Source organism: Mastigoproctus giganteus, chromosome 1 (assembly GCF_048544385.1).
Source record: "Mastigoproctus giganteus isolate SK-2022 chromosome 1, ASM4854438v1, whole genome shotgun sequence".
NCBI lineage: Eukaryota > Metazoa > Arthropoda > Arachnida > Uropygi > Thelyphonidae > Mastigoproctus > Mastigoproctus giganteus.
In genome coordinates, this window is record NC_143575.1 from 81729770 (window position 1) to 81757580 (window position 27811).

Here is a 27811-nt window from a genome sequence, read left to right on the forward strand (position 1 = left end):
AGCAAAGTGGGAAATTGGTAATAGGTTTGTTACTTCTATACACATTTCCCATAAAGTGATTCCAGGAATAACTTACATACCAAACAGGCCATACCTGTCATTGGTGAGTATTTTCTCTTTAGAAATCTGGAGAAACATCTTTGTGAGAATTAATTTTAAAGTGATGGCAATCTTAAGGAAGTTGTAAATAGCTATATCATCAGAGTTTCTCGTGACGACCGACTAACTGGTTAAAACAAATTTATTAAAATAAAAATGATATATACATAAGATAAAACAGAAATAAAATAAGAAAAAAGCGTTAAACTACAATAAGATAACAGAGTTAAAATATATATAATAAAAGTGTTAAAATACAATAAGATAAAAGAGTTAAAATATATATAATAAAAGCATTAAAATACATAATAGCTTTTGAAGCGAAGTGCCTCTTCTTCAGCTGTGAAGAGGCACTTCGCTTCGAAAGGCTTCACTTCGAAAACGCACAAGGCCTGTTTTCTAATATTGTACATAGCTTTTTCAGAAACCAAAACAGACTCCCCTCTCCCAGATATTTTCTCTTTGTCCTTAAATTGGAGGTTTATTAAACTGGGGATATTAGCATTAGTAAAGGCATATGATGCAAGAATGCAAGCTTATACAGCATCCACCAAAAAAAAAAAAAACTCCCTACATCACCCATCTCTTTGTTCCATATATATTGAAGGGGGAAAAAATAAAATAAAATAAAAAATATGTTATATTTATTTATTACTGAGGTTGACAACCTTTTGAGTGATCTATGTATATATGAGTTCTGTGACTCTCACTTTAAATGTATTCCATAATTCTAATGTAATTTTGTGTGCACTAGTTCTGCAATTGTTAGAGTCATGTCTTAAGCAGTCGTAGAAAACAAAGAAAAATTGAATTGCAACGAAATTGATCAGCAGTTTTCAGAAAAAAATTTAACTAGGTATTTTATGAAATAGCTGTTCATTCTTTGTTTGAGCTTGTATTATTACATATTTATTATGATATTAGTAACATTTTATACATGCTAACAGTAACTGAAAAAAATTTGAGTAACTATGAGTGTGGCTGTATATAGGATATTTTTTGTTGGGGCGGGGGACAGCTTGCCTGAATTATGTACCTTTCCTTTGCCTATAGCCATGATTATGAGTATATTCAAAAGAATTACTAAGGTGTCATTCACAAATTACATGGCACAAAGAAATCATAGTATCCAATCAAATTGGTCAGACAAGACTTCCCCTTAACAAACCCATGCTGTGTCCGAGCTATAACTGAAGTCTTGTCTAGATGATCCTGCAGTGCTTCTTTAACCAGTGTCTCCATTAATTTCCCTGGAACAGAAGTTAAACTAACAAGTCTGTAATTACCCATGTCTCCACTTGATCCTCCTTTGTAGATTGGGGTCACATATGCACATCTCCAGTCCATGGGCACCTCCCCATTTTAATAAATTTGATGAGCTTGAAGTGCTAGTCGAGACATCAAAGGCAGATATTGTTGGGATATCAGAGACGTGGTGTCACACAGACATAAGCAGTGCAGAATTGGAATTTGGGGAGTACAATTTGTACAGAAAGGATGGACTGGACAGGAAGGGTTAGGCTGTTAGTTAAGAACATAAAATCTAAAGAAGTGTATCCAGTTGATGTTGGTGGACAATGCAATGTTGAGTCAGTTTGGTGTGACATTAGCGCTGGGAAAGGAAAAATTAAAGTAGGTGTGTGTTATAGGCTTAATGAATCTGATGAGTATAATGAGCAATTGTGCAGAGAAATAGAGTGTGCTAGTAAATTAGAGTGTCTTATAATGGGGGATTTTAATTTACCAGAGATTGACTGGAATTTGTGGGTTGATCACTCACACACTAGCAAGGCTTTTATGGATTTTTAGGATGATTTTTTCTACAGCAGCATGTTTGGGAGGCAACTAGAGGGAGTAATACTCTTGATCTGATTATCAGTAGTGATTCTTCATGCATTAAGAATCTGCAGATAAAGGATCACTAGGTGGCAGTGATCACAGTGTGCTGAAGTGGGATTTACTCAAAGAAGTAACTACCATCAGATGTAAAGTAAAGGGTTTTTGTTTTCGTAAAGGTGACTACAGTGGTCTGAGACAGTATTTAAATTCTATACGGTGAGACCAACTGATGATGTTACCAACAGCAAATTCAAAATGGGAAGCATTCAAAGAATTAATCTTGGAATCTACTAGGCTTTTCTTACCAACTAAGAAATATTGTTCAAGATTTAGGCCTAAATGGAAGTCAGACGAACTAATTAGACATGTGGCAGAGATAAAAAATGCATGGGATACATATAAATTAACAGGTGACACAGAAGCCTATGATAGATATAAACTGGTCTGTAACAAAGTCACAAAGGAGATAAGGCAGGCAAAGGCCGATTACGAGAAATGTAGTGATCTGCCTTTGCCTGCCTAATCTACATTCACGCATGAGGAGTTATCCAGGGAGGGGAATGCCAGAGGAGAATTAAACTCTGGCAGTAAGCTAGATAATCTTGTAATAACTGAGAGTAAAGTGGAGGAGAAATTGTTGAAGATAAACATAAAAAAGGCACCTGGGTTGGATATCATATATTCGGATCTTAGAAAGGTTTTTGATACTGTTGCACATGGTGGACTGCTGCACAAATTGCAGCAGTGTGGCAATGGAGGCAAATTGCTGTTATGGATAAAGGGATGGTTGAGTGGGAGAAGACAGAGAATGGTAATCAATGGACACTGCTCTTCGTGGGCTAATGTTATTAGTGGAGTCCCCCAGGGTTCAGTTTTGGTTCCATTGTTGTTTTTTGTATTCATCAATGATATTGATGATGGTATATAGGTTTAATGTCCAAGTTTGCAGACGATACAAAGGTTGGCATTGTTGTTAATGACACTAATGACAGTATGCTGCTGCAACTGGATCTAGAAAAGTTGAACCAATGGGCTGAGAGGTGGAAACTGAAGTTTAACATCGACAAATGTAAAATACTGGATATGGTAACCCTAGAGTAACGTATCAACCATGTGGTACTACACTGACAGTGGTAGAGAGTGAAAAGGACCTGGGGTAATTGTGCAGGCAGATATGCAGTTTTCTGAGCAGTGCAAACGGTCTGCAAGAGTAGCTCATGGTGTATTGTCAATGATATACAGGAATTTTTCTAGCAGGGATAATGAGGTGATTATCCCCTTGTATAAGGCAATGGTCAGGCCACACCTTGAGTACTGTGTACAGGTCTGGAGGCCTCATTTTAAGAAAGTTATAGTTGGAACAAGTACAGAGAAGGGCAACAAGATTAGTGAATGGAACAAAGGGTTGCTCTTACGAAGAAAGGCTTAAGTTTTGCAAATTCCAGTGTCTGGAGACTAGGCACCTGGGAGGTGATCTGATTGAAGTGTATAAAGCCTTGAATGATTTGAGCATGCTGATGGGATGCTGGTGGTTGATTGTTGGAACAAACCTCCATCTGTCGTAGAAGTTGATAGCTTAAAAAGATTCAAGGCAGAACTAGACAAACATTTGGAGTGAGTGGATGGGTGAAATGAGAAGGGTCTGTGTGTGTTGTCTTTTTTTTTTTTTTTTGGCTGATGCTATATAAGCTTGCTTTGTTGCATCATGTGCCCTTGCTAATGCTAAATATTTGTGGAGTCATGGAGTTTGTGTTAGATCGCCAGTGGCAGCTTGTGACTGTGATGTTTGTGGGGGTGCTGCATTTAAAGTTACATTAAATTTCCCTGGTTATAAGACATTTAGACATACACAGTAATAATATTAAGCAAGTTAAAAATACTACAAAACATTAACTAGACATTTACCATTAACAGACTTGAACTTTTATTTAAAAACAAAATCCATTCTTCGGTTTTTATTTGTTGAAAATAGATTAATAACTTTTTCATTCAAATTTGGAGCACTGTTGACCAAGCTTTTCTCTGTTGAAAGCATTGCTTGAGCATTTAGCCCCTCCTGATTCATAGTGCTCCTAAAAAATGTTTTTATTCTTTTTAATGTCGAATGGCAACATTCGGGCTCTGAAGTAGTCATCGGAATGGTCAAAAGAACTTTTATGAGTTTTGTAAATTCACTAAGAACTTCTGCTAGATTATTTTCTGAGATAAATTTCAGCAAGTCAGTTAATTTGCAGTAATTGCGTCGATCATGTTTGCTATAGAAAACTTGTAATTCCGTAAGAAGTTTTTCTCTTTCAATCATGGGATATGCCTCAGTAGTCTCCCATACCTCTTCCATGGGAATTTTCTTACGAAAAATAACAAGGTTCTCCTTGTTAAACAATTTAGCAGCAATTAATTGCTTTGTAAAAGAATAAACATCACCTATGTCAACACTTATATAGTCGCATACTTTCTTTACTCAATTATGAGTGTTTTTGAAGGATTTTTACAGTACATCGAATTCCTGATTTTTAGAATAGCATTCTTAAAATTTCCTATATATTCATATATTTTAACTGCCTAAATTTCTCGAGATTGCATTTGATTATAAATAACTTCCACGTGAGCATTATCTGATGGAAAAGTTCTAACAAGAACTTGAATTTTTCATTACTCAAGGTGTGCAAAATTCTGGTTGTTCTGAAATCATCTTATCTGCATTTGCTGTTGCTTGTAGTTCCTTCATGCACTTTTTTTTAAGAATTCAAAATTTTTATAAACGCTGTCCACATTGCATATATTGAAGTTCCATCTTGTAGAGGAAGGTCGGGCAACATGGCTGTCTATATGCTTTTTGAGAACAGAGAGATGCTGTGGTGATCTCGAGAAAAATGTTGGTATCGACATGAGGTTCGAAAAGAATAACCTTGAATCTAGGGTACTACTTGCTGCATTTCTCATCATCAGATTCAGTTGGTGTGCATAGCAGTAAATAAAATGTGCAGGTTTGTACACTTATTTTATTTTATCCTGAACTCCTTTCTTGCCTTTCATCACACTTGCACCATCAAATGTCTGAGCAACCAGTTTTTGAGTATTTCCTTCGAGGATTATGTCTTACTGATCTAGAAAGCACTTCGATATTCCGTCTGTTGTTTTGTTTTCCGGAGTGAAAAAACCCCAAAAACGCTCAAATATGTCTCCATTCAGTTCATATCACAGAACAGTTACCATTTGTATATGTTCAAAACATCTGTTGTGTCATCAGCCATGAGATTAAGAAGAAATTAAAGAAGCTACAAATGAAGCTTGTTTAATTTCTCTTTTTATTTCATCCCGGCATATTTGCAGCAAACAGTCAAGAATATCATTCTGAATAATTTTTGAAATGCCTTTAAATGATGCATTACTTTCTAAATGGTTCTTTAAATTGGAATCTAATGTACAGGTGAAATTTATTAATCCTCTGAATACTCATGGATTTTTAGAATTGTCTTTTTCGTCATGTCCACATAAAAGAATTTCAAACTGTCCACAAATTTAATGCAACCTATTATTTTAGAAAGTACCTTACAATTCTTGGTAACTTATGTTTGCAGATTGAAAGTCTGTAAGCCTCACTAAGCTGTTCTTTAATATTTATGCTTCCTAAAAGCGATAGTGAAATCATATTATCAATATATCATATTGATAATATGATCATATTTCTTCGAACTCTCATGTTTTAGAGTTTTTTCTTTCATTCTGTTTATGTTTGGAAAGCCACTCTTTGTCCATGTTAAGTTACCTCCGAACAGTAAACATGGAAAACAAAACAATGCATTTTTAACTTCACAACCACAAAGCCAACTTTTCCTTTGGTACCATTCAGTTTCAAAACTGCGAATATATTTCTTATTATTACTTAATTCCCCACTGAGAACTTTGAATCTTTGGTGTGGGGCAGCCTTCTTTTTTTAATCGCATTTTTTTTTTCCTTGGAGAGATAATTGTGAAAAACTAAGTTGCTGAAGTTTATTCACTGTCATGCGATTTACTTCATGGGGAAGCATGGAGGCCATGATCGAATCAAGTTTCACAAAATTGTTTGTCATAGAAATAATGTTTTACTTTAACATCATCTGATAATATAACTTCAACTTACCAAGTTCTAGCTCAATTCACAATTAAGCTGTAATCACATAATTACACTATTGAATGTTGAGTATTGACTTAGCATGGATATTATTTAGTTATGTAATGGGAATTCGGGCGAATAACAAAAAGACACCGACATTGTGGCTACACACCCATCACGGTCAACGATGAAATCTGCACTGCATGCTTTACGGTTACTTTGATTCGTTTCACCTATAAAAAATGTATATTGGCAACTTGCCAATATGCTGATTGCCAATGGCAACCAACTACCAGATATTCACTGGAATGCAAAATGTGTCACTGCCTGGTGCACAGTGAGGCCTACAGTTAATTAAACTTCAAAGTTGGAAACGATTTCGTGTTTTTATTCGTTTGTTTTTGAAATGATTACTGGAAATAGAGAATACGCATACTATATGCAGGGCCTGTTAATAAAAATATTCATTGCATTGCATTGTTCTTCACAAAATTTCATATAACTCCATTCACTGTAAATCTAGATTTAAATAGCTGGGGATGCTGCAGTGCCTATGGATGAGCCGCCCCCCTGTAGATGACGTGGTGTGAGTGGGATCACACAAATTTACTTAATGGTTTTTCAAAAATAAATAATATAATTTGAATTTGTGCATTTTGTTATGAAATAATGAGGGAGAATCAAAGCTTTTGTTGTAAAGTGTTACTGGGATAGGGAGATATAAAAAAAAAAGTTAAAAATCACTTGATATAATTTGTGAACAATCCTAATGTTCCATTTGAAAATATTCTGAATATAAAGGTATATTAAATAAATTTTCTGTTTATACTCTGGCACGACAACCAAGTCAGTAGAGTTTACAATAAATCGTCAATACAAATATTTATCGTATTTAGTAGTCACGGGCTTGAACCCCGGTCCACTCAAGGAATGCATGCTATGCACTCTCACTCCTGACCACTGGGCTACGTCATGCATTCTTATTCAGAACTTTTTCCTGTGGATTTGCCCAATAATCACACAGTAATAACAATTTTCAATTAAAAAATTGAAATGACATTATGTATAAAACTATAATTTACATTTTTATTTGCGGGCCTTATAACAATTACAGTGGACCTCCACTTTACGATATTAATCCGTTCCAGAGACACCATCTCAACATGAAAATATTTTAATGTGAACCCAATAACACATTTTTTTTGGTAATTCATTTCAAGACCACAGAAGTTTAAATTTTCACTATATAACAGCTATTTATTGCTCTAAAAAGCGATTTTTATAATGAAAATTACATATTGATCAAAATAATTAATTTTAACTAATATATTGATTAAAGCATAACACAAAGACTCATCAACTAAAGGATGCAAAAACAAAACACAGTCAACACGTTTACAAACACTGCCATTGGCTGAGAGGAAGGACCATGTAGTCCCATCAGAGACAGTCGTAAGCCCACCCCATCATAAAGTGAAATAAGGAGGCACCAGTTAACATGATCACTGGTTAGTGGAATCAGCCACTTTAATTTCAAAAAATTAATTTAGATCATTAAAATGCACTACACTTTCAACATTATCATATGTTCGGTTATAAGAATCAATTTTGAATGCGATTATGGTAATTTTCTAAAGGACATTTCTGGAGGCCACTACCATAAAACAATAAAAAGAATTTGTAGTTTCTGGTTTATTGGGCTTTTCTGTTAGGGCAAACTATTATAAATGGTTAGCAAACTTGATCTTATTGCATTTGCTGGAATTCTGTGGGTTTTTACATTATATTGGTGAAATGTGTTCCCTTCCATGACATCTTCAATCATATAAAAAACATAAATAAATTATCATAATTTTCTCTTCATTTCTATTTTTGAAGCTTCATAAACTTGTTACTCCATATCTCACTTGCGCATATCGTGTTAGTTGCAGTTTGTGTGTGCCGTGTTAGTGTCAATGAACAGAAAAATGTCAGTGAACAGAAATATCAACTAGTTAGTGTGTAAGTTCTGCAAATTGCAGCAGCTGGAGACTAGGTACCTACGAAGTGATCTGATTGAGATGTATAAGGCTTTGAATGGTTTGAGCAGGCCAATGCTGACAGGATACTTCCGCTTGCTCAGACTAAGAACCTGCGGAGGGACATAAATTCAAATTGAGGAACGACAGTTATAGAATAGATGTGTGGAAATTTGCCTTTAGCCAGTGGGTAGTTGATTGCTGGACCAAACTTCCATCAGTCATGGAAGTTGATAGCTTAAATAAATTCAAGGAGGAACTGGACAAACTTTTAGAAGGAATGGATGTGTGAAATTGTTTTTTTTTTTTTTTTTTTGGCTGATGCTACATTATTATTATTATTATAATTAGCCATATGGTGCAAGGAAGCCTGAGGCTTTTGCTGCACCAGCCAAAAAAAAAATTTCTGTGCTACCCCCTGTGTGTGAGAGAGAGAGAGAGAGAAGGGAATCGCCAAAAAAAGATATCCAGCTCAGGACCCTGGGTGTGCTAATCCCATACTCACCAGATGTGAGCCCCTGGGGGTCATAAGCTCATACACTTGCTTTTTTGCATCACATGACCCTACTACTACATATTACAGTATGTATTAATTAAACTATGTACATAAGCTTAAATTTATTTTTATTTTGCTAACCTGTGGTAAATATTCTTCCTATTTTCACTTACATTTAATTTTGTTAATTGGTAATGTATAAAGGTGCAAAATTGTGATCATAATGACTGGCGCTTACCACATATTGTATAGTGAACGGTATTTTATTATGAAGAGTCCATTGTAAAGTGACTTGATTGTGTAGTGAACCAATCGTAAAGCAGGGGTCCACTGTGTTCGATTTAAAGCCTGCACAGTGATCCATATCTCTGCAGTCCTTGTACTAGTTATTTATGGTGTCATCATTGGCTTATCAAATTTTTTCCACTCACCAATCTCTATTTTAGGTTGTATCTTTTTTTGAATCAAGGTATTAAATCCAACTTGAATACACCTCTGGCATTCCCCTCAGCGAGGGGAATGCCAGAGGTGTATTCAACTCCAGCAGTAAGCTACAGAATCTTGAAATAACTGGGAGTAAAGTGGAGGAGAAACTGTTGAAGATAAACACAAGAAAGGCACCCGGGGTGGATGGGATCTATCCAGTTATATTAAAGGAGGCAGCAAAGGAAGTAAGCAAACACTTAGCCATAATTATGAGAGCTTCCTTGGACTCAGGGGAGGTACCCATAGACTGGAAATGTGCAAATGTGACCCCAATTCACAAAGGAGGATCAAAGGCTGACACAAGTAATTATAGACCTGTGAGCTTAACTTCTGTTCCAGGAAAATTAATGGAGGCACTGGTTAAAGAAGCACTGCAGGATCATTTAGACAAGACTTCAGTTATAGCTCAGACACAGCATGGTTTTGTTAAGGGGAAGTCTTGCCTGACCAACTTGATTGGATACTATGATGCAGTCACAAAAGAACTGGATGCAGGGAATAACTTTGATATTATATACTTGGATCTTAGAAAGGCTTTTGATACTGTTGCACATGGAAGACTGCTACACAAATTGGAGCAGTGTGACATTGGAGGCAAATTGCTGCTATGGATAAAGGGGTGGTTGAGGGGGAGAAGACAGAGAGTGGTAATCAATGGACACTGCTCATCGTGGACTGATGTTATTAGTGGAGTCCCTCAGGGCTCAGTGTTGGGTCCATTATTGTTTTCTGTATTTATAAATGATATTGATGATGGTATATCGGGCTTAATGTCCAAGTTTGCAGACGATACAAAGGTTGGCAGGGTTGTCAAGGACACTACTGACACTATGCTGCTGCAACAGGATCTGGAAAGGTTGAGCAGATGGACTGAGAGGTGGGAAATGAAGTTTAACATTGACAAATGTAAAGTACTACACATGGGAAACAGCAACCCCAGAGCAACGTATCAACTCTCTGGTACTACACTGACAGTGGTAGAGAATGAAAGGGACTTGGGGGTGGTTGTGCAGGCAGATATGAAGTTCTCTGAGCAGTGCAGACGGGCTGCAAGAGTAGCTCATGGAGTATTGTCAATGATATACAGGAATTTTTCCAGCAGGGATAAGGAGGTGATTATTCCATTGTATAAGGCGATGGTCAGGCCACACCTAGAGTACTGTATACAGGTCTGGAGGCCTCATTTCAAGAAGGATGTAGAGCTGCTGGAACGAGTACAGAGAAGGGCAACAAGATTAGTGAATGGAACAAAGGGGTGCTCTTACGAAGAAAGGCTTAAGTTTTGCAAATTACAGTGTCTGGAGACTAGGCACCAGCGAGGTGATCTGATAGAGGTGTATAAAGCCTTGAATGGTTTAAGCATGCTCAATGCTGATGGGATTCTTCCTCTAGCTCAGAAAAATCACCTGAGAGGGCATAAATTCAAATTGAGGAAAGACAGATGTAGGATAAACGTGCGGAAATTTGCCTTTAGCCAGCGGGTGGTTGGTTGGTGGAACAGACTTCCATCCCTTGTGGTGGAGGTTGATAGCCTAAATAAGTTTAAGGCTCAGCTGGACAGGTATTTTGAACGAACAGAGGGGTGAAGTGGAAGTGGGTTTTTTTTTTTTTTTTGGCTGATGCTGCATAAGCTTGCTTTCTTGCATCAAATGCCTCTACTAATGCTAATGCTAACTTTTGAAGTGAGGCAAGGTTTTGGCCTTTTTTTGTTTTACAGAACTATTGATCAGAATATTTTACACTGTAGAATCTCGTAGGCACTGGAACATAGCTTCATCAATGCCTTAGTTTGCTGTGTGGTGGAAGATATTTTTAAAGATATCATCTACTTTTGTTAAGATTTCTTATTTTGTCTTTTTTTCAACTGTGTAAACAAATTTGAATACTAAAAGGAAGAAGAAGAAGAAGAAATAAAAAAAAAAAAAAAAAAACAAAGAAAAAAGAAAAATCTTTCATTGTTAGTGAGACTGCCAAAAATAGATCTCCAGAAGAAAAATTATCTTCTATTCCCTTCTCACCACTGGTTTTTAATTTTTTTTGTTAATAATCTATATTTTTATTCCAAGCCTTTTATATAAATGTAATATTTTGTAAAGGCTTGCTTGACCAAAAGGTGGTGACACATGTAAAATGTACACTTGCTATACTGGTTTGCTTAGCAAAAGGTGATGGTGGTCATGCCTTGTCACCCATTTTGGAGATTGCTGATTACCTATTAAGAGCTTTTTTTTTGTACACAGATGGATAACCGGACTTTTGCAAAAACTATTGCTATGATTTGAAAATGTCAAAATGTGGCTTTAAATAATTAATTTATATTAAAAGTGAAACAGGATGATGTCATGTTAATGTTATGTTAACATGACATCGATGTCCCTCTTGTTAACATGATATTGAGTCACTAAGCTGTCTCAGGCTGTATTCATTTATTTAGGTATTAATTATTTTGAGCCTACATTACAGTATATTCCATTTTTATTGTTGGAGACAAAAAATCTGTGTTCATAATTGACTCAGTGGTGGATGGGATGCAGTGATCCCCCCCCCCCTTCCAAGGCTGAGTAAACAGGAGTATATACTGTGTATTTTATAATATGAGGTTGTTCTATGTAACTGCTTATGTTGTGTATACATATATACAGTGAAATGTTACAGCACTTTTCAAGACATAATAATTATTTATACTTAATACTGAAAGTACTTTGTTTAAAAAAAAAAAATTCAGAAAGTGAAAAGTAAAATGAGTCTACATCCATATGTACCTAATGCCTTTCTTAATTATTTCACAAAATAATCTGAAATTGTTTTTTTACGTGGTACCCCTCACAAATTTTTCTGTATCATCAAAAGACTTAAATAGTTTTTCTGGCATCTTCAAATTATGCATATTTTTAATTTTTCTATGTGCTCCATTCTTTCCACTGTAGTCACTGGCCGTATTTGTATCATTCCATTGTCCACTTTCAGATTCACTGATTTCAGTTTATAACTGTGTTTTCAACATTACTTATACGAGACATGCCCAGAAAGTTATTGTGAATGCATTCTCTTGCTTAGCACAATTCAACAGTGAGTCTGCCTATTTAACATCCCACCAATTATGAGATTCGCTCTTAGCAGGTTTTTAAAATACTAGCAATGGTTGGTATGCCAACGTTCAGTGGCAGTCACTACAGAATTACAGAAAAAATGTTACCATTTTTTTTTTTTTTTTTTTTTTTAATGAAAACCCCAAACACAAGAGGTATTAGAACCTATAGTACTTAGTACCGTGCTTGGGTTGCAGGTCGAGAAGATGAAAGAAGATATTTGTTGACGTTAGACTTGAACTTCTGTAGACTGTAATTTTCAGGAAATACGTATGAAGGTAGGTTGTTCCAGAAAATGGTAGTTGAATGAATAAACGAGGAAGTTGAAAAGTTTGTTCTGTGAGTTTGAAGTTGGACAGTAAATGGAAATAGGCTGAGGGCAGCACGTGTTTAGATTGTTTTGAAAGAGAGAGAGAAAGAGAAAGAGAGAGCGGGAATTATAGAAGCCAATTCAGAAGAACAGTGCCCATAGAAGTATCTGTAGAAGAGGCATGCAGCAGAAACAGTACACCTATGAGACAGCAAGTGGAGAGACTCTGTTAGAGAGGAGTCATTAATTAACCTAACTGTTCTCTTCTGAATGGAATCTAGAAGCCTGAGAGAGGTTTTGGGGGCACTGCCCCAGATGTGGGAAAAATATTCCGTGGTAGGGCGGATTTGGGATTTGTACAGAGTGAACAGCTGTTTGGAAGAAAAGTAACGCCGAGAGCAAAAGAGAAAGCCAAGTTTTTTTAAATTCAGAGGAAGCAATATTTGTAATGTGCTTGTGCCAAGAGAGAGAGAGAGAGAGAGATTAAGATTAGAAGTCAGGGTAATCCCCAAAAGAGATATATTATTTTGCCTAGAAATCAGAGTGTCACCAAAGATAAGCATTGGAGCAGAAGAATCCTTTTTGTGAGATATGAGACAAGACTGAGTTTTAGAAGGATTGAAATCAAATAAATTGTCTTTGCCCCCACTGGAGATCGCCATTTATGGAATTGGTAGCATATATTCAAGAAGTTGAAGCTGATTGAGCAGGGCAAGGTTTCTCAAAATGGAAAGTGGAATGCAATGTGCTATCATCGTCAAAACTATGGATAGGGTTTCCAGTCAATGGAAGAAGGTCATTAATCAAGAGGAAAAGAACTGAACCTTGGGGGACACCAGCATTAGTGGAAAAGTTAGAAGACAGAGAGCCATCTACCATCACCCTCAGTAAGTGATCAGAGAGAAAACTGGATAACCAATTACAAAAAACAGTTGGCAAACCATAAGATGGAAGCTTGTTTAGAAAACCTTTATGCCAAACACGATCAAAAGCCTTTGAGAGGTCAAGAGCAACTGCTTGTGTTTCAGTGAACGTTTCCATTGAATTTGTCCATAAATGGGTAACATAAGCCAGAATATCACCAGTGGATCGACACTGGCGAAATCTATACTGGCGATCGTTGATTAGATAGAGGCTCCTAGATAGTTTAAGACTTGGCAGTTAATTGATTTCTCCATTACTTTAGAAAGAGTAGAAGTAATGCAATGGGATGGGAGGGATTTGTCACCCTTTTTTTAGGAACTGGCTGGATATGAACAAATTTCCAAGCAGAAGGAAAAACACCTTTGGAATAAGAAAGTAAAAAAAGGTGGCAAAGAACAGGAGTAAGTTCAGGAACACAGGGTTTGAGAACAAGTGGAGAAATACCATCAGGACCTGGAGCTTTTTTTTAGCATCAAGATTTATCAAAATCCTTCTGATATCCTTTTGACAGAAGACCACAGGAAGCATTGAATGGAGCATGTTGGGAATGGTGGGAGGTATTTTATCAAGATCATTAATACGTGAGTTGGAAGGAAAATGGCATGCTAGCAGGTTAGCTTTATTCTTGGCTGAAGTGACAACAGAACCATCTGGTTTTCACAGAGGTGGGAGCAGAGATGGGTAAAAGTTGCGGCCAAATAGCTTTGGCAAGAGACCAGAATGCTTGGCTACCAATAGGGTAAGAAGCAAGTTTTCTACTCTTAGCCTGTTTGTTCAAATCAATAGCTTTGGCAAGAGACCAGAATGCTTGGCTACCAATAGGGTAAGAAGCAAGTTTTCTACTCTTAGCCTGTTTGTTCAAAATCTAGTTTGGACTGATTAATAACTGCTTTTCAATCGTTGTGAGCTTTGGTGTAAAATAAAAATAAAACTGAAGAATTGGAAACAAGCCAATTATGATATGCAACGTTCTCTTGAACAGCCTTAGCACATTTATTGGCAAACCAAGGTTTAGATAAAGTACGTGATTTTAAAGTGGTGTGTGGAATAAAGTATTCTATTACCACAGGAATAATTTCACTGACACGATCTTAGCAAACTTTGACATCAGAAGTTTTGAAACAGTAATCCGACCAAGGAAAAGAAGAAAATAAATGTCGCAGGTCATCCCATTTTTCATTCCTGTAATGTCAAACAATACGAGGTTGGGAACAGCCATGAGAGAAAGGCTCCATTGGAGAAGAGACAATCACCAAGTTGTGATCTGAGGTGCCTAAAGGATCAAGCAACTGTTGGCTGTATATGGTTAGGATTGTCTGGTATTCTTGTAGGTAAATGAACAGTCTGTGCAAGGTCATTAGTAATTGCAAAAAGCCTCAGCATCTCGACCAGCTGGGTTGGTGTGACTAGAAAACAGAAGCCAGCTGGAGTTATGAACATTAAAATCACCAAGGAAAATCACCAATTGCCCTATCATAACAAAATGTTACCATTTGATTACGGGAGGACTTGTGTCCATGATGATAAAAGTAGTGGAAGACTGTCCGCTTTGATGACAATCTAATTTAGAGGGTTGATGAAAGAATTCAGGAGGATAGGAAATGAACAGTTTCTATTCTTAAAAAAGCACTGTCCCTAATATCACAAAGTCACTGCTTTATAAAATTCTGAAACAATTTCATAAAGCTTTTTCATAGAGAAACATGGTGTAGCCATCACACCCTCAGAGGGAACACCAGTTATTGCAATAGAAGCATATGGGCTCAGCTCAAATGAATAAATTCAAACAAACAATTTGACATCATGCCCATTGCTGCGTGGGGATAATACTGTCCTCCCTGTCCTGTGACAATGATAGAGCATTTTAGGGATAAGTCAACCTGAAGTAACTAATTTCATTTTTAATTGAATACATCACTCAATAGATGAATCCTGCTGGGTGATAACTATTTCAGTACCTGCATTGAAATAGTACTTGTTTATAATCTGTTATGTAACACAGAGTGAAACGGAAAGTAAAATAAAATAAATGACAGGTTTAATGTTAAATAGTAAAACAGAATATGTTGAATATATAACAGTGCAAAAAGCTTTTGGTTATTACGGTAACCTTCATCAGTTGAACTGAAAGTTTAGGAATGTAGAACTTAAGAGCATGTAATGCCAGTCATGCACAGTAAACTGTGTGATGTAACAACTAACTGCTTGAAGCTGAAGCCTGTGGTTGTGACGTATGTGAACATTGCCAATGTTTGTCAGTCATGAGAATGGTTGCCTCAATAATAGGGTGGACATGACATCCACTGCTTCTGTTGACCTAAGTATTAGAGCACATGATGTGCAACAACTCGAACCAGGCGCGGCGTGGGTCAGTGTTTTGTTGGGTTGACCAGAAGTGCTCGGCAATGGTCGAGTGTTCTACATCCGCTAAACCGATGGCTCTTTCGTGTTCTGAGATACGTTTGCCGAGCCTTCTGCCAGTTTCTCCGACGTAGCAACCAGTGCAGTTGCACATGATGTGCAACAACTCCAACCAGGCGCGGCGTGGGTCAATGTTTTGTTGGGTTGACCAGAAGTGCTCGGCAATGGTCGAGTGTTCTACATCCGCTAAACGGATGGCTCTTTCATGTTCTGAGATACGTTTGCCGAGCCTTCTGTCAGTTTCTCCGACGTAGCAACCAGTGCAGTCGCGGCAAGAAATGTGGTAGACTAGTCCACTTTGTAGTAAGGTGGGAACCAGTGTTTTCACTCTAGAGATGAGGGATCGCAATTTCCTGCCCGTGAGCTGTAAGCACTTTATCCCATGAGATTTCAAGACCCTTGAAACCTGCTGTTGATAGGTTCAGGTAAAGGCGCTCATGGCAGAGTCATTACCTTGCATGTTCCTGTTGGTCGCCACATGGTCATATGCCTGTAGGTCACACCTGTCCAATGCAGTACTTGAATACTGCATTGGACCCATACAGCTCACTCACAGGGGTTTTATTATTCATGTAACACATTTTAAAATCAGAAGTTTTCTTCTGAATAGCATTTGACTAATCATTAAGATTTAATGCATTTTTTCACTGTGCAGTACGAGTCACTAATTGAGGCTATCTGTTGTCTGATGATGGAAACCTGATAGTGGTGAAACCAGTCATATTGATGCCTTTGAGTTTCTTAATTAAAGCAGATTCACCTACTAGGTGATGTCATTCAATTAAAAATGAAATTGGTTTTTAATTTTTGTTGACTTGTGGACAAAAGTAAAAATGAAGCAGCATTATTTTTTCCAATTAGTGGGTTCTATCATTTATTTTTATTTAATATTTTGTAGTTGAGTTTAGCAAATCATAATTATTAAAACACTATTTTCAATACAGCAAAAAAGCTTAAAATTAATTTTTTATAATTAAAACAAAACACGTCTCACAAATGTCATGTGAACATATTTGTTCCACAAGTCGACAAAAAGTAAAAACCAATACAACATAATACAGCATAATGTTTAATCAGAAGAAATCAAGTGCCATTGATCACAGTTTGCTTGCAATATTCCTGCCAACCAAAGTGATAAGGCTTAATTTGCCCAAATGATAGCATCATTTCAGTAACTTTGTGCATTTTTTATCCAATTGCAGTTTTCTTATTTTCTTATTCCCAAATTTCTTTAACCTAACCTAATATAATGATATTGTTTCGTATGGTTATGTTAGCGAGATAATAAGATTTTTTCTAATTTACTGTTAAAAGAAAAACGTGCCCTTGCTTGTCCATAAAACAGTCACACGTTCATCATGGTTTGTTTCTGCAGTTCTCTCCTCATTGTGCCAAGCAAGAGTGGTCTTCTTTTAAATCAAAAAGTCAAAATAAAACTATCTTATTCCTGTAAAATATTTTAGTGAATTATCCTAATGCAACAGTTTCATTACATTATACTATATTAGGTTAGGGAAATTTGGGATCAAGAAGCCTGAATTATTTGAGAAACTGACACAACAAAGCTGTTAAGCTATGACATCACATTCTAGTGTTTAAAAAAGGGGGAGTTGTTTTAAATGTTTATATGACAATGCAGTTTGATTTGACAGCAGCTATCAGTCTTGATTAGGAGAAATCTTAAGATATATACATATATCACAAGATTTGATTATGAATAAACAATCCAGTAATATAATAGTGTGATTTCAATTAATATCAGCAAAAATGCTATTTGGAAATGAAAGTTCGTGGACAAGTTACATATGCTGAGATATTAATTCAATAGAATAAGAGGTATGAACTTAAAAGCATAATTTTATTACTATTGTCCATTCTTCTATACTAATAAAAATGAAATTAATAAGTAAATGTAATTAATTAAGGTTTAAAGGATTTTTTTTTTATTACTTTCAGATTGAAGCAAAAGTTCACCAGATCACCAAGTCCCTCACAGAAAAACGCAATGAAGAATACAAAGCTAAAAAACATACATTTTCTTCTTCTCGGGAAAATGAAAAACATTATGAGCTTATGGTCAGTATACAGACTGGGGGAGGAGGAGGAAGAATGCCTTCAGTTAAAGATATAACAAAGGTTTACCTTTTCTTATATTTTGTGTGATGATTTAATTGCAAACAAATTAACAATAAATATTTTTATATGGATGTATGGGCACACACGCACGCACGCACACGCGCGCGCGCACACACACACACACACACACACACACACACACACACACAGCCAAACTTATGATGCACTGCTTCTCACAATATTTACTAATTAAGGTTTTAGTGTTAAAGTGCTACTCCACATCTGACATGCTCATACAGCTGACCAAGCCAAGATATGAAATAGTTTCTTGATTAAGTTATCACTATCACAGGACGGGCAATAGAAAGACAAAAAAAAAAAAAGTATTGATGCAGAGTAGGGTTATTTTTTCAAACTATTTATTTGACAAAATATATTAATATGCATACATTTGTTATTCAGATTTCAACAGTTATAGGAATAAATCAATGGAAAACAGGAATAACTAAAGTTATTTTTTTATTGTTGATTTTTGCTATGATATGTGTATGTTATGAATCTAGTGTGATTGTGGAAATCTGCATATTGTTTGTATTATTTTTTTTATGAATCTGTCCCTTAAAAATGGTTGATAAGAGAAAAAGTGCTGGCAATATTTCTGGTAACACAGAAACATAACAGAAAAGTTTAAGAAACAGAATCATAACAGTGGATTATCAGATAACAGTAGATATAACAGAACCATAACAGTAGAGATAATCATATAAGATCAGGTAAGAATTAATTAAGGATTAATTATGTTAAAAAAGAACTCTGCTCCAATACATGCAACAGAAATGATCAAGCAGTGAATGAGATGTATTGCTGGTATTAAAAACGCTTCTTACTATTTGGATTCATAATCAAATTCAGTGCTATTTGCTGTAGAATTTAGCAGTAACTCAACAAACAGGCAGGATTCTTTATGAGCATCTTAAATAAGAGCATGTATCCCTATTAGAATAAAAAATTAGTCTACATTTTATTGTTTACATTTATGTTTATTTTTAATTGAATACAATATTATGTATGCATCATTTCATAAAAATAAATTATCTGATCACTGGAATGGGAATGTAACACATATTTTTATTTTGCTCTTTGAGAAAATGTACTAATGTACTCTGACATAAGATATGGTTTTCGTCATTCATTTATGTTATAATTGCAAGGACTACTTGTGTGTGTGTGTGTGTGTGTGTGTGTGTGTGTGTGTGTGTGTGTGTGTGTGTGTGTGTGTGTGTGTGTGTGTGTGTGTGTGTGTGTGTGTGTGTGTGCTTAACAAATAAATTAGATTGGTGGTAAAAATAATAAAGAAAAATAAGACAAAAGAATAATAAGATAATAAAGCACATATCAGTGGCTGCAAAGCATCAACTATCACATGCTGTTAAAACGCACTTAGAATATGAAAATTAAGAATTAAAAATATGCCCACAGTATGCCAAGAAAGAAGTGAAAAAGAAAACTGGTAACAACAAAACTAGGAGGGTGGGGGAATTAAGTTAAGAATGAGGAGTGTTGTAGAAGGAATTCATTCTTAAAATAATTTATGACTAGATGCTCAACCAGAAAAATGACATTGAAGCATGGGTTACATTGCTTCAAAGTCTTTTTTTGGTCCTTTATGATTTCCTCACTCTGCCTATTTACATTCTCTGGGGGACATTAATGGCAGTCTATCTGACTTGGAATGAATGTTCACATTATCTAATGTCTTCCATTGGCATACTTCAGTAGTTGAGAGTGGGTATACCATTCTTTCTGCTACCTGGTGACTGGACATTCCATCAATATAGTAATGCACAATCATACCTGTTGTGACAGGATCAAGGTCCTTTTCTCATCCACTAGGTGGTAGATGACTCTCATCAACCAGTGCAATACCACCACTTTGCTTATTGGAGGCTTGAAGTGGTGGAACCCATGTTTAGTCTCCAGAGCTTAGTTCCGGTCAACCCTTCGCCATCTCTTCCATCATGCAGTGAGATCCAATCTTCCTTACATTTCGAGGGTACAGCTCTAAAACGGTGTTCACAGGCAATCTGCTAGTTAGTACACCAGACCGAACCTATTGTTAACTCTTTAGGAGGCTTCTGGATCAGCTAGTGTATAATATTGCTACTTCTACACTGCCACTGAAGGGAGTCCAAGTAGTGTGTATGCGGGGTGCATTCTTGAGGCCACCTTATGTCAATGATCTGGGTATATTCTTACCTTGTGCACACCATATACAAAAATTTCATTACTTCATACAGCGTATGAAGTAACGAAATTACTTCCCCCACCACTTTTTCTTACTATTGAATACACCATGAATTGTCAAACTAATAGAGCAAGCTTATCTGCGAAAAGATCTAAACCTCCCAAGCACTTCCTAATTCATTTCACAAATATACGTGGTCTCAATTCTAATCTCAACGATGTCCATTTCCACTTGCAGTCTGCCAAACCCCATGTACTTTTTCTGACAGAATCTCAGTTATCGGTTGATTCAACTACTGCTCATCTCAGATGTCCAAATTATTCGCTGTATGATTCCTTTCACCTCAAAGGTGGTACTTGTGCATATGTCCGTTCCGATATTCCCTGTCAGAGACTTGGTAATTTGGAATCTCTTCTCTTCGATCTTCTCTGGCTTAAAATCTCTCTAACTCATTGTCAAATTCATCTGTCATCTCTACCATTCTCCCAACTCCACTAATCACTTGGAACTCTTTGATTTCCTCTCTTTGCAACTTGACTTTCTCCAGTGCAACTTTCCTAACAGCGAGATAATTTTCCTTGGTGATTTTAATGTTCACAACTCCAGCTGGCTTCCGTTTTCTAGTCACACCAACCCAGTTGATCGAGATGCTGAGGCTTTTGCAATTACTAATGACCTTGCACAGATTGTTCATTTACCTACAAGAATACCAGACAATTCTAACCATACAGCCAACACGCTTGATATTTTTCTCACAAACAACCATTCTAAGTACACGGTCAAAGTGAGTGGTCCTTTAGGCATCTCAGATCACAACTTGGCTAGTGTCTCTTCCAATGGAGCCTTTATCTCATGGCTATTCCTAACTTCGTGTTGTTTGACATTACAAGAATGCAAAATGGAATATCTGTTATCAATTCCTTAAATGGCAATCTCCAGCTAATTCTCCAGTGGGGCAAAGACAACTTATTTCATTTTAATCCTTCTAAAACTCAGTCTTGTCTCATATCTCAGAAAAAAGGATTCTTCTGCTCCAATGCTTATCTTTGTTGACACTCCGATTTCTAGGAAAAATGAAATACAGTCCATTCCGGGTATTTGGGACACATTGGGACTAGTGCATTTTGGCCTGATTAAGCGGCTGCCCCAATTATCCGAAGTTTCACATAAATAGTTAAAAACACAAAGTATCCCCCCCTTTACAATTAGTTCACTGTACAATCAAATCACGTTAAGATGAACTCACCATAGTAAAGTACTGTTCACTATACGATGTGTAGGAAGCGCCGGTCATTGTGATCACGTTTCTGAATTGAATTTTAATTCTATTAAACAGCAATTCTAATTAGAGAAAATATGAGGAATATTATCCACAGACTATATAAGTACAGATATATTAAGCACAAATTTACCCTTTATTACCTTACTAATTAAAAAATTAAATGATACGTGAAAATCGGAAGAATATACGTGATAATAATGAATACGTACTGTAATATGTACATACGAACTAGTTGACATTTCTGTTCACTGACATTTGTGGGTGGGGGTTAAAATTTAAAACAGTAAAAAGATAAGCAATCAATAACAAAGAACACGGCACACACAAATTGCAAGTAACACGATACATGCAAGTGAGACAAGTGAGAATGGAGTAACGAGTTACAAAGCTTTAAAAATAGGAATGAAGAAAAGATCTTAAAATTAATTTTTTTATATGATTGAAGATTTCATGGAAGTGTAAACTCATTTCACGTAATAACCCACAGAATTCCAGCTGTCAGTATTATCGCAAATTCAGTAAGATCGAGTTTACTGTCCATTTATGATAGATTTCACTAACAGAAAAGCCCAATAAACAGGTGACTGCTAATTGTTTTATGGCTGTGACCTCCAGAATTTTGACCGAACCATGTGGTACCGTCGGAGACAATCGTAGGGTAATTTCCAGTGCTGCAGTCTCCTGCCCTGATTAAACAGCATTTTGTCCCAATTAAGCGAAGTAAACCGTGGCTATTTTCTCGATTGGTTTCTGTTTTTTAAGATTTGCCCCAAATAAATGGCTGTCCCGATTAACCGGTGGCCCAAATAACCGGAATCCACTGTATCTCTTTTGGGGATTACCCTGACTTCTAATCTCTCTTGGCACAAGCACATTACAAATATTGCTTCCTCTGCATCTAAAAAACTTGGTTTTCTCTATTGCTCTCGCCGCTATTTTTTTTTTAAACAGCTGTTCACTCTGTAAAAATTGCAAATCCACCCTACCATAGAATTTTGTTCCCACATCTGGGGCAGTGACACCAAAACCTCTCTCAGGCTTCTAGATTTCATTCAGAAGAGGGCAGTAAGTGTAATTAATGATTCATCTCTAACAGAGTCTCTTCACTCACTGTCTCGTAGACGTACTGTTTCTGCTGCATGCCTCTTCTACAGATATTTCCATGGGCACTGTTCTTCTGAATTGGCTTCTATAATTCCCGCTCTTCTCTTTTAAAACAGTCCGAACACGTGCAGTCCATTTACTGTCCAACTTCAAACTCACAGAACCAACTTTTCATCTTCCTCGTTTATTCATTCTACTGCCGTTTTTTGGAAAAACCTTCATGCATATTACCTGAAAATTACAGTTTACAGAAGTTCAAGTCTAATGTCAACAAATATCTTCTTCTTCTAACCCTCCAACCCAAGCACAGTATTAAGTACTATAGGTTTTAATACCTCTTATGTTTGGAGTTTTCATAAAAAAAAAAAAAAAAAAAATATCTTCCAATCAGCCTAGTGAGTTCTGGAATTAACTTATACTTCCCAGATATGAAGCGGCCAATACATGTTAGAAGATAGTGTATATTTATGTATATATATATATATATATATATATATATATATATATTTATATTAGTAATAAAAAAGAAAGAAAGTTAATAATTATAACGATTGTAACTAATATTTATGGGTCAATGCAGTTGCAGTAACCCATTATTTTCTATTATTATCCTCAATATTTTATATATATATATATATATATATGAATGTGTGTATATACAGGGTGATTCACTACCTGTGCGACAAACTTGCAGGAGGTGTAGGGGGGCACAAAGACGAATCGGAATCACATAGCATTGCAGAGTCCGAAATGCTTTCGTCATGCGGTAGAGGATGCTGAACAGGAGGTCGCGAGAACAGCGATCCTGCTGGAAGTCAGCATTTGCGAGCCGGTTTCCGAGGCAATAGGATGGATGAGTATTCAAACGTTGAACTGGCCGACATGCACCTCGCGTGTGGAGCTATGGACTGTAACGGGCGCGTCGCTCTGCCCTTGTACCAGGAATGTTTCCTGCACAGGCGTGCTCCTCATCATACGATTTTTACACATGTTCACAGAAGGTTACGTGAGACTGGTTGTTTCACGAGAGGTACCATGAATTGAGAGCGAACAATGAGGACGCCAGACAATGAGGAGAATGTCCTACGTCTTGCAGAAGGCAATCTGAGTACGAGTACTCGAGCGATAAGCCAACGATTGGGTATTTCCCAATCCACTGTATGGAGGATACTGTCAACAATCCAAATGAGTTCATACCATCTGCAATGCATCCAATCATTGGAACCTGCAGATTATCCACTCCGGAGGACTTTTGATACTTGGTTTCTTCAACAGAGTGCGGCAGACAGCGCATTTGCTGCATCCGTATTGTTCACGGATGAGGCAAGTTTCACAAGAGAGGGAACCTCCAATCAACATAACGCCCATTTGTAGCTTTGGAGAACCCCCAATGGTACGCGAACATGTGCAACTCAACGCCATTTCTCTGTCAGTGTTTGGGCCAGCATTGTTGAAGACCACCTCATTGGACCGTACCTTCTGCCCCCTCATCTGGACGGTAGGGCATACTTGAACTTTGTACGGCAAGTCCTGCCCAAACTTATTGAAGAAGCACATGTTCCTCAGTCGTTGCGCCACTCAATGTGGTTCGAGCATGATGGGGCTCCCCCACATTACCAATGATGTCCGCCAACACCTAAACGTTACATTTGGACAGCATTGGATAGGTCGTGGTGATCGGGTTCATTGGCCTGCTAGATCGCCGGACCTATCATGCCTGGACTACTTCTGCTGGGGTCAAATGACGACATTGGTGTACGAGACCCCCCCCCCCCCGTTGATTCAGCTGAAGACCTTGTCACTCGCATCTCTGTAGCTGCCGGGGAGATTCGAGACATGCGAGGAATCTTCCAGAACGTTAGGGATTCCATACGGCGGTGCTGTGAAGCCTGTGTGACTGCTTCTGGTCGAACTTTCGAACACCTTCTGTAGCACGGCTTTTTGCCAATGTAGAACTTGTCACTAAAATGATTTCTGTTAGACTAACGAGTTGCTGTTTCTGTTCTTTTTCTTTGCTTCTTTGTTCACGCGACCTCCCGCATGATGAAGGCATTTTGGACCCTGCAATGCTATGTGATTCCGACTCGTCTTTGTGCCCCCTACACCTCCTGCAAGTTTGTCGCATTGGTAGTGAATCACCCTGTATATATGTTTGCATATTCTCTCTTATAACAGATGGAAGCTAAGAGCAAGAAACTTGAAAAAAATCTTTCTAAAGCTGAACATGATTATTTTAATGCTTGCTTGAAAGCAGAAAGAGCAAATGAAGAATATGAGCTCCTAATAGGTCATGGAAAAACAAAATTTTTTAATGTGCAGAAGGAACAACTTAGTCACTTTCAAGATATGGTACAGAAATATTCTACCCTGCTTACTATGACAGGACCACATTATATGCAGGCAAGTGTTATCCTTTCATTTTTATTTGAAATTAATTTTCCAAATCAGTCAGTATTGGTATTTCTAATATCATTTACCTTAATTTTTGTTTATTAGCAAATTAGATTAAACAATATCTTATCTGTTTATATTTATAGATTTTGCTGTTGTGGATAGCCATGTAAATACAGGCAGCCCTCGATTTACGTCGGGGTTAGGTTCCTTGTGGGGGACAAGCGCAAATGGAACCCTTTACAACCCTTTGCAAGACTTGAACCCGGGTCCATCAGGCTGTTCAGTGTCGTAACCACTGGGTCATTACACCCCTTTATTATTATTATTATTAGCAGCAGCCATATGGTGGAAAGAAGCCTGAGGCTTTTGTTGCACCAGCCAAAAAAAAATTTGAGTTACTCTCAGTGAGAGAGAGAGAGAGAGAGAGAGAGAGAGAGAGAGAGAGAACATGAATCAGAAGTAGAAGGGAATCACCAAGAAAGAGAAGAATGATGATGATGATATCCAGCTCAGGACTCTGGGTGTGCCAAGCCCATACTCACAAGATGTGAGCCCCTGGAGTTTATGTAGTCATAACTCAGTGATCACTGAGTGTATGGTTCCACTGGAGCAAGGCAATTCATAGTTAAGTGCTTCCATAATATGATATCGGTGCCCTAAGTAGCAAATTCATTTCGCTAAAGGTTATGTACAGAAAGAGACTATACATTTAACCATGTTGTGTTCAACCTGGTTAAACCAGCAAATGCAGATATAATAGAGATATCAGAAACATGATACCATGTTGATATAAATGATGTGGATTTTGAGTATGGTTAGTGCAACATGGATGGGAAGGATAGTCAGGACAGCGATGAAGAGTAATGCTCTTGATTAAGAAGCACATAGAATCGAAATCATTGCATCCAGATTATGCGGGTGGCCAGTTCAATGGTGCCGACTGGGATAGCCGGGTGGGTAAAGTGCCTGCCTAGCAACCCAAAGGTCGCGGGCTCGAATCCCGCCTCGGGCTTGGATCAAAGTACTGCAAAAACCTTGGGAGGTGCATTATGGCCACAGAAGCCGATGCGCCAACAACTACCAAAAAAAAAAAAAAAAAAAAGAAAAAAAGTTCAATGGTGAACAGTTTGGTGTCACATAAGCATTAGGAAAACAAAAATGAGAGAAAAAGAAGTCTGTTCTAGGCCAAATGACTGTGAGATGTATAACAAACACCTCCACAGATAGATAAAATGGGCCAGTACTTAAGAATATATTATTATGGTGACTTTAACTTTCCAGATATTGGCTGGAACTTGTAGGTTGGTCAGTTACACAGCAGGAGAAAGTATCTGGATTTGTTGGATGACTGTTTTCAACAGCAGTATGTTAGAGAGAAGACAACTAGTGAAAAAAAAGTACTCTTGAACTGATTATCACCAGTGACTCATCGTGCATTAAGAATATCCAGATAAAGGAACTACTAGGTGGCAGTGATCATAATGTATTGATGTGGGATCTACTTAAATATATAACTAAGATCAAAGGGAAAGGATTCTATTTTTGTAAAGGTAGCTACAGTGGGCTTAGATAGTTTTAAAATTCCTTTTAATGGGAACAACTGATGGTTTTCAGTCAGTAACATCAAAGGATTCTAAATGGGAGGCATTCAGGGAAGTAAACAGAAGCAACTAAGCTTTTATACCAACTAAAAGATATAATACATGGTTTAGACCTGAATGCACCTCAGATGAACCGTTGAGGCTAGTGGCAGAGTAGAAAAATGCATGGGATTATCATAAATTAGCTGCTTACATGGAATCTTACTATTATTACGTTTTCTTACTATTCTGATAAGTGTTTTGAAGGGTTTCAATCACTTGTTGGGCATATATCTTTGTATTTAGATAAGGATATAACTAATTTAACATTGTGATAGTGTAAGGTTTAACATAAGCACTAGATAGCGTAATACGTATCATTGCATTAGCTTAGCGCAGTATTGTAAATTAAATTTATTAACCTTATTAATTTTCATTTTCATTGTTAATTAATTAAATCATATTTAAATGGAAATCATGAACCAGACTGCAAGACGGGGGCCTCTCCACACTTCCATAATGATGTTTGGGCCTACCTTAACACCGAGCTACACAAGCCCTGGATCAGATGTCCTGGAGAAAGGGACGAATGTTTCTTGAAATGCCGCCGAGATTGCCGAACTTAACTCCTTGTGATTTCTTCTTCTTGGGCTACGTAAAGGATCGTGTTTATGTACCACCTTTGCCATGTGATGTCCAGGAACTAAAGCAGAAAATTGAAGATGCTACCACCACAGTCACACAGGATATGCTGGACAGGATATGTCAAGAGTGTGATTACTGTGTGGACATTTGCCGTGTCCCACGTGGGTCTCACATTGAATCGTTGTGATGTAAAAATAACTTTGACATTTTCTCTTTCACAAGGTATATATATGACACTGATATCTGCCCTAGTCTTTGATAAGAATAGATTTGATAAGTGTATGAGTAGGGGTGCTGACCTGTCAGGTTTAGTTACAATGGAAAAAAATTAAAAAATGTGCCTGAAAAATAAAAGCAGATTACATAAAATTAAATAAAATGAAACAAAAATATACAAATGGTACTTAATGCTATAGATCCTGAAATTTTAACTACGTCATCAATGGCCGGCAGCCAAAACCAAAGGAAATATAGCAAGAAGTAAGGCCTCTGTTTCTGTCATGACATATACATAGCACTGAAAGCACCTGTAGGCGATAGAATTCATGGAAGCCATTATATGTCATGCTGTTTATTGAGAGGAAATCATTTCATAAAGTGGTATTTGGGGATAAAGCCATTTTAGGAGATTGCAGACTATTTTTTTCACATTAAATAATTCAAATATTTTTATTTCAATAGCTTCTTTTATTTTAAGTTTCATA

At 37.0% G+C, this 27811-nt stretch overlaps 1 protein-coding gene across 1 annotated transcript in view; it reads left to right on the forward strand.

Annotated features, from left to right (window-relative positions):
• Window positions 1-25052, forward strand: part of LOC150090932 (nostrin-like) — a 133874-nt gene extending 108822 nt beyond the window's left edge. Inside the window, exons 6-8 of the mRNA XM_090378105.1 lie at window positions 17738-17917; window positions 24664-24888; window positions 25026-25052. Coding sequence (XP_090234231.1) covers window positions 17738-17917; window positions 24664-24888; window positions 25026-25052 — 432 coding nt within the window. The remainder of the gene's footprint in view (window positions 1-17737; window positions 17918-24663; window positions 24889-25025) is intronic.
• Window positions 25053-27811: the final 2759 nt, after the last annotated feature.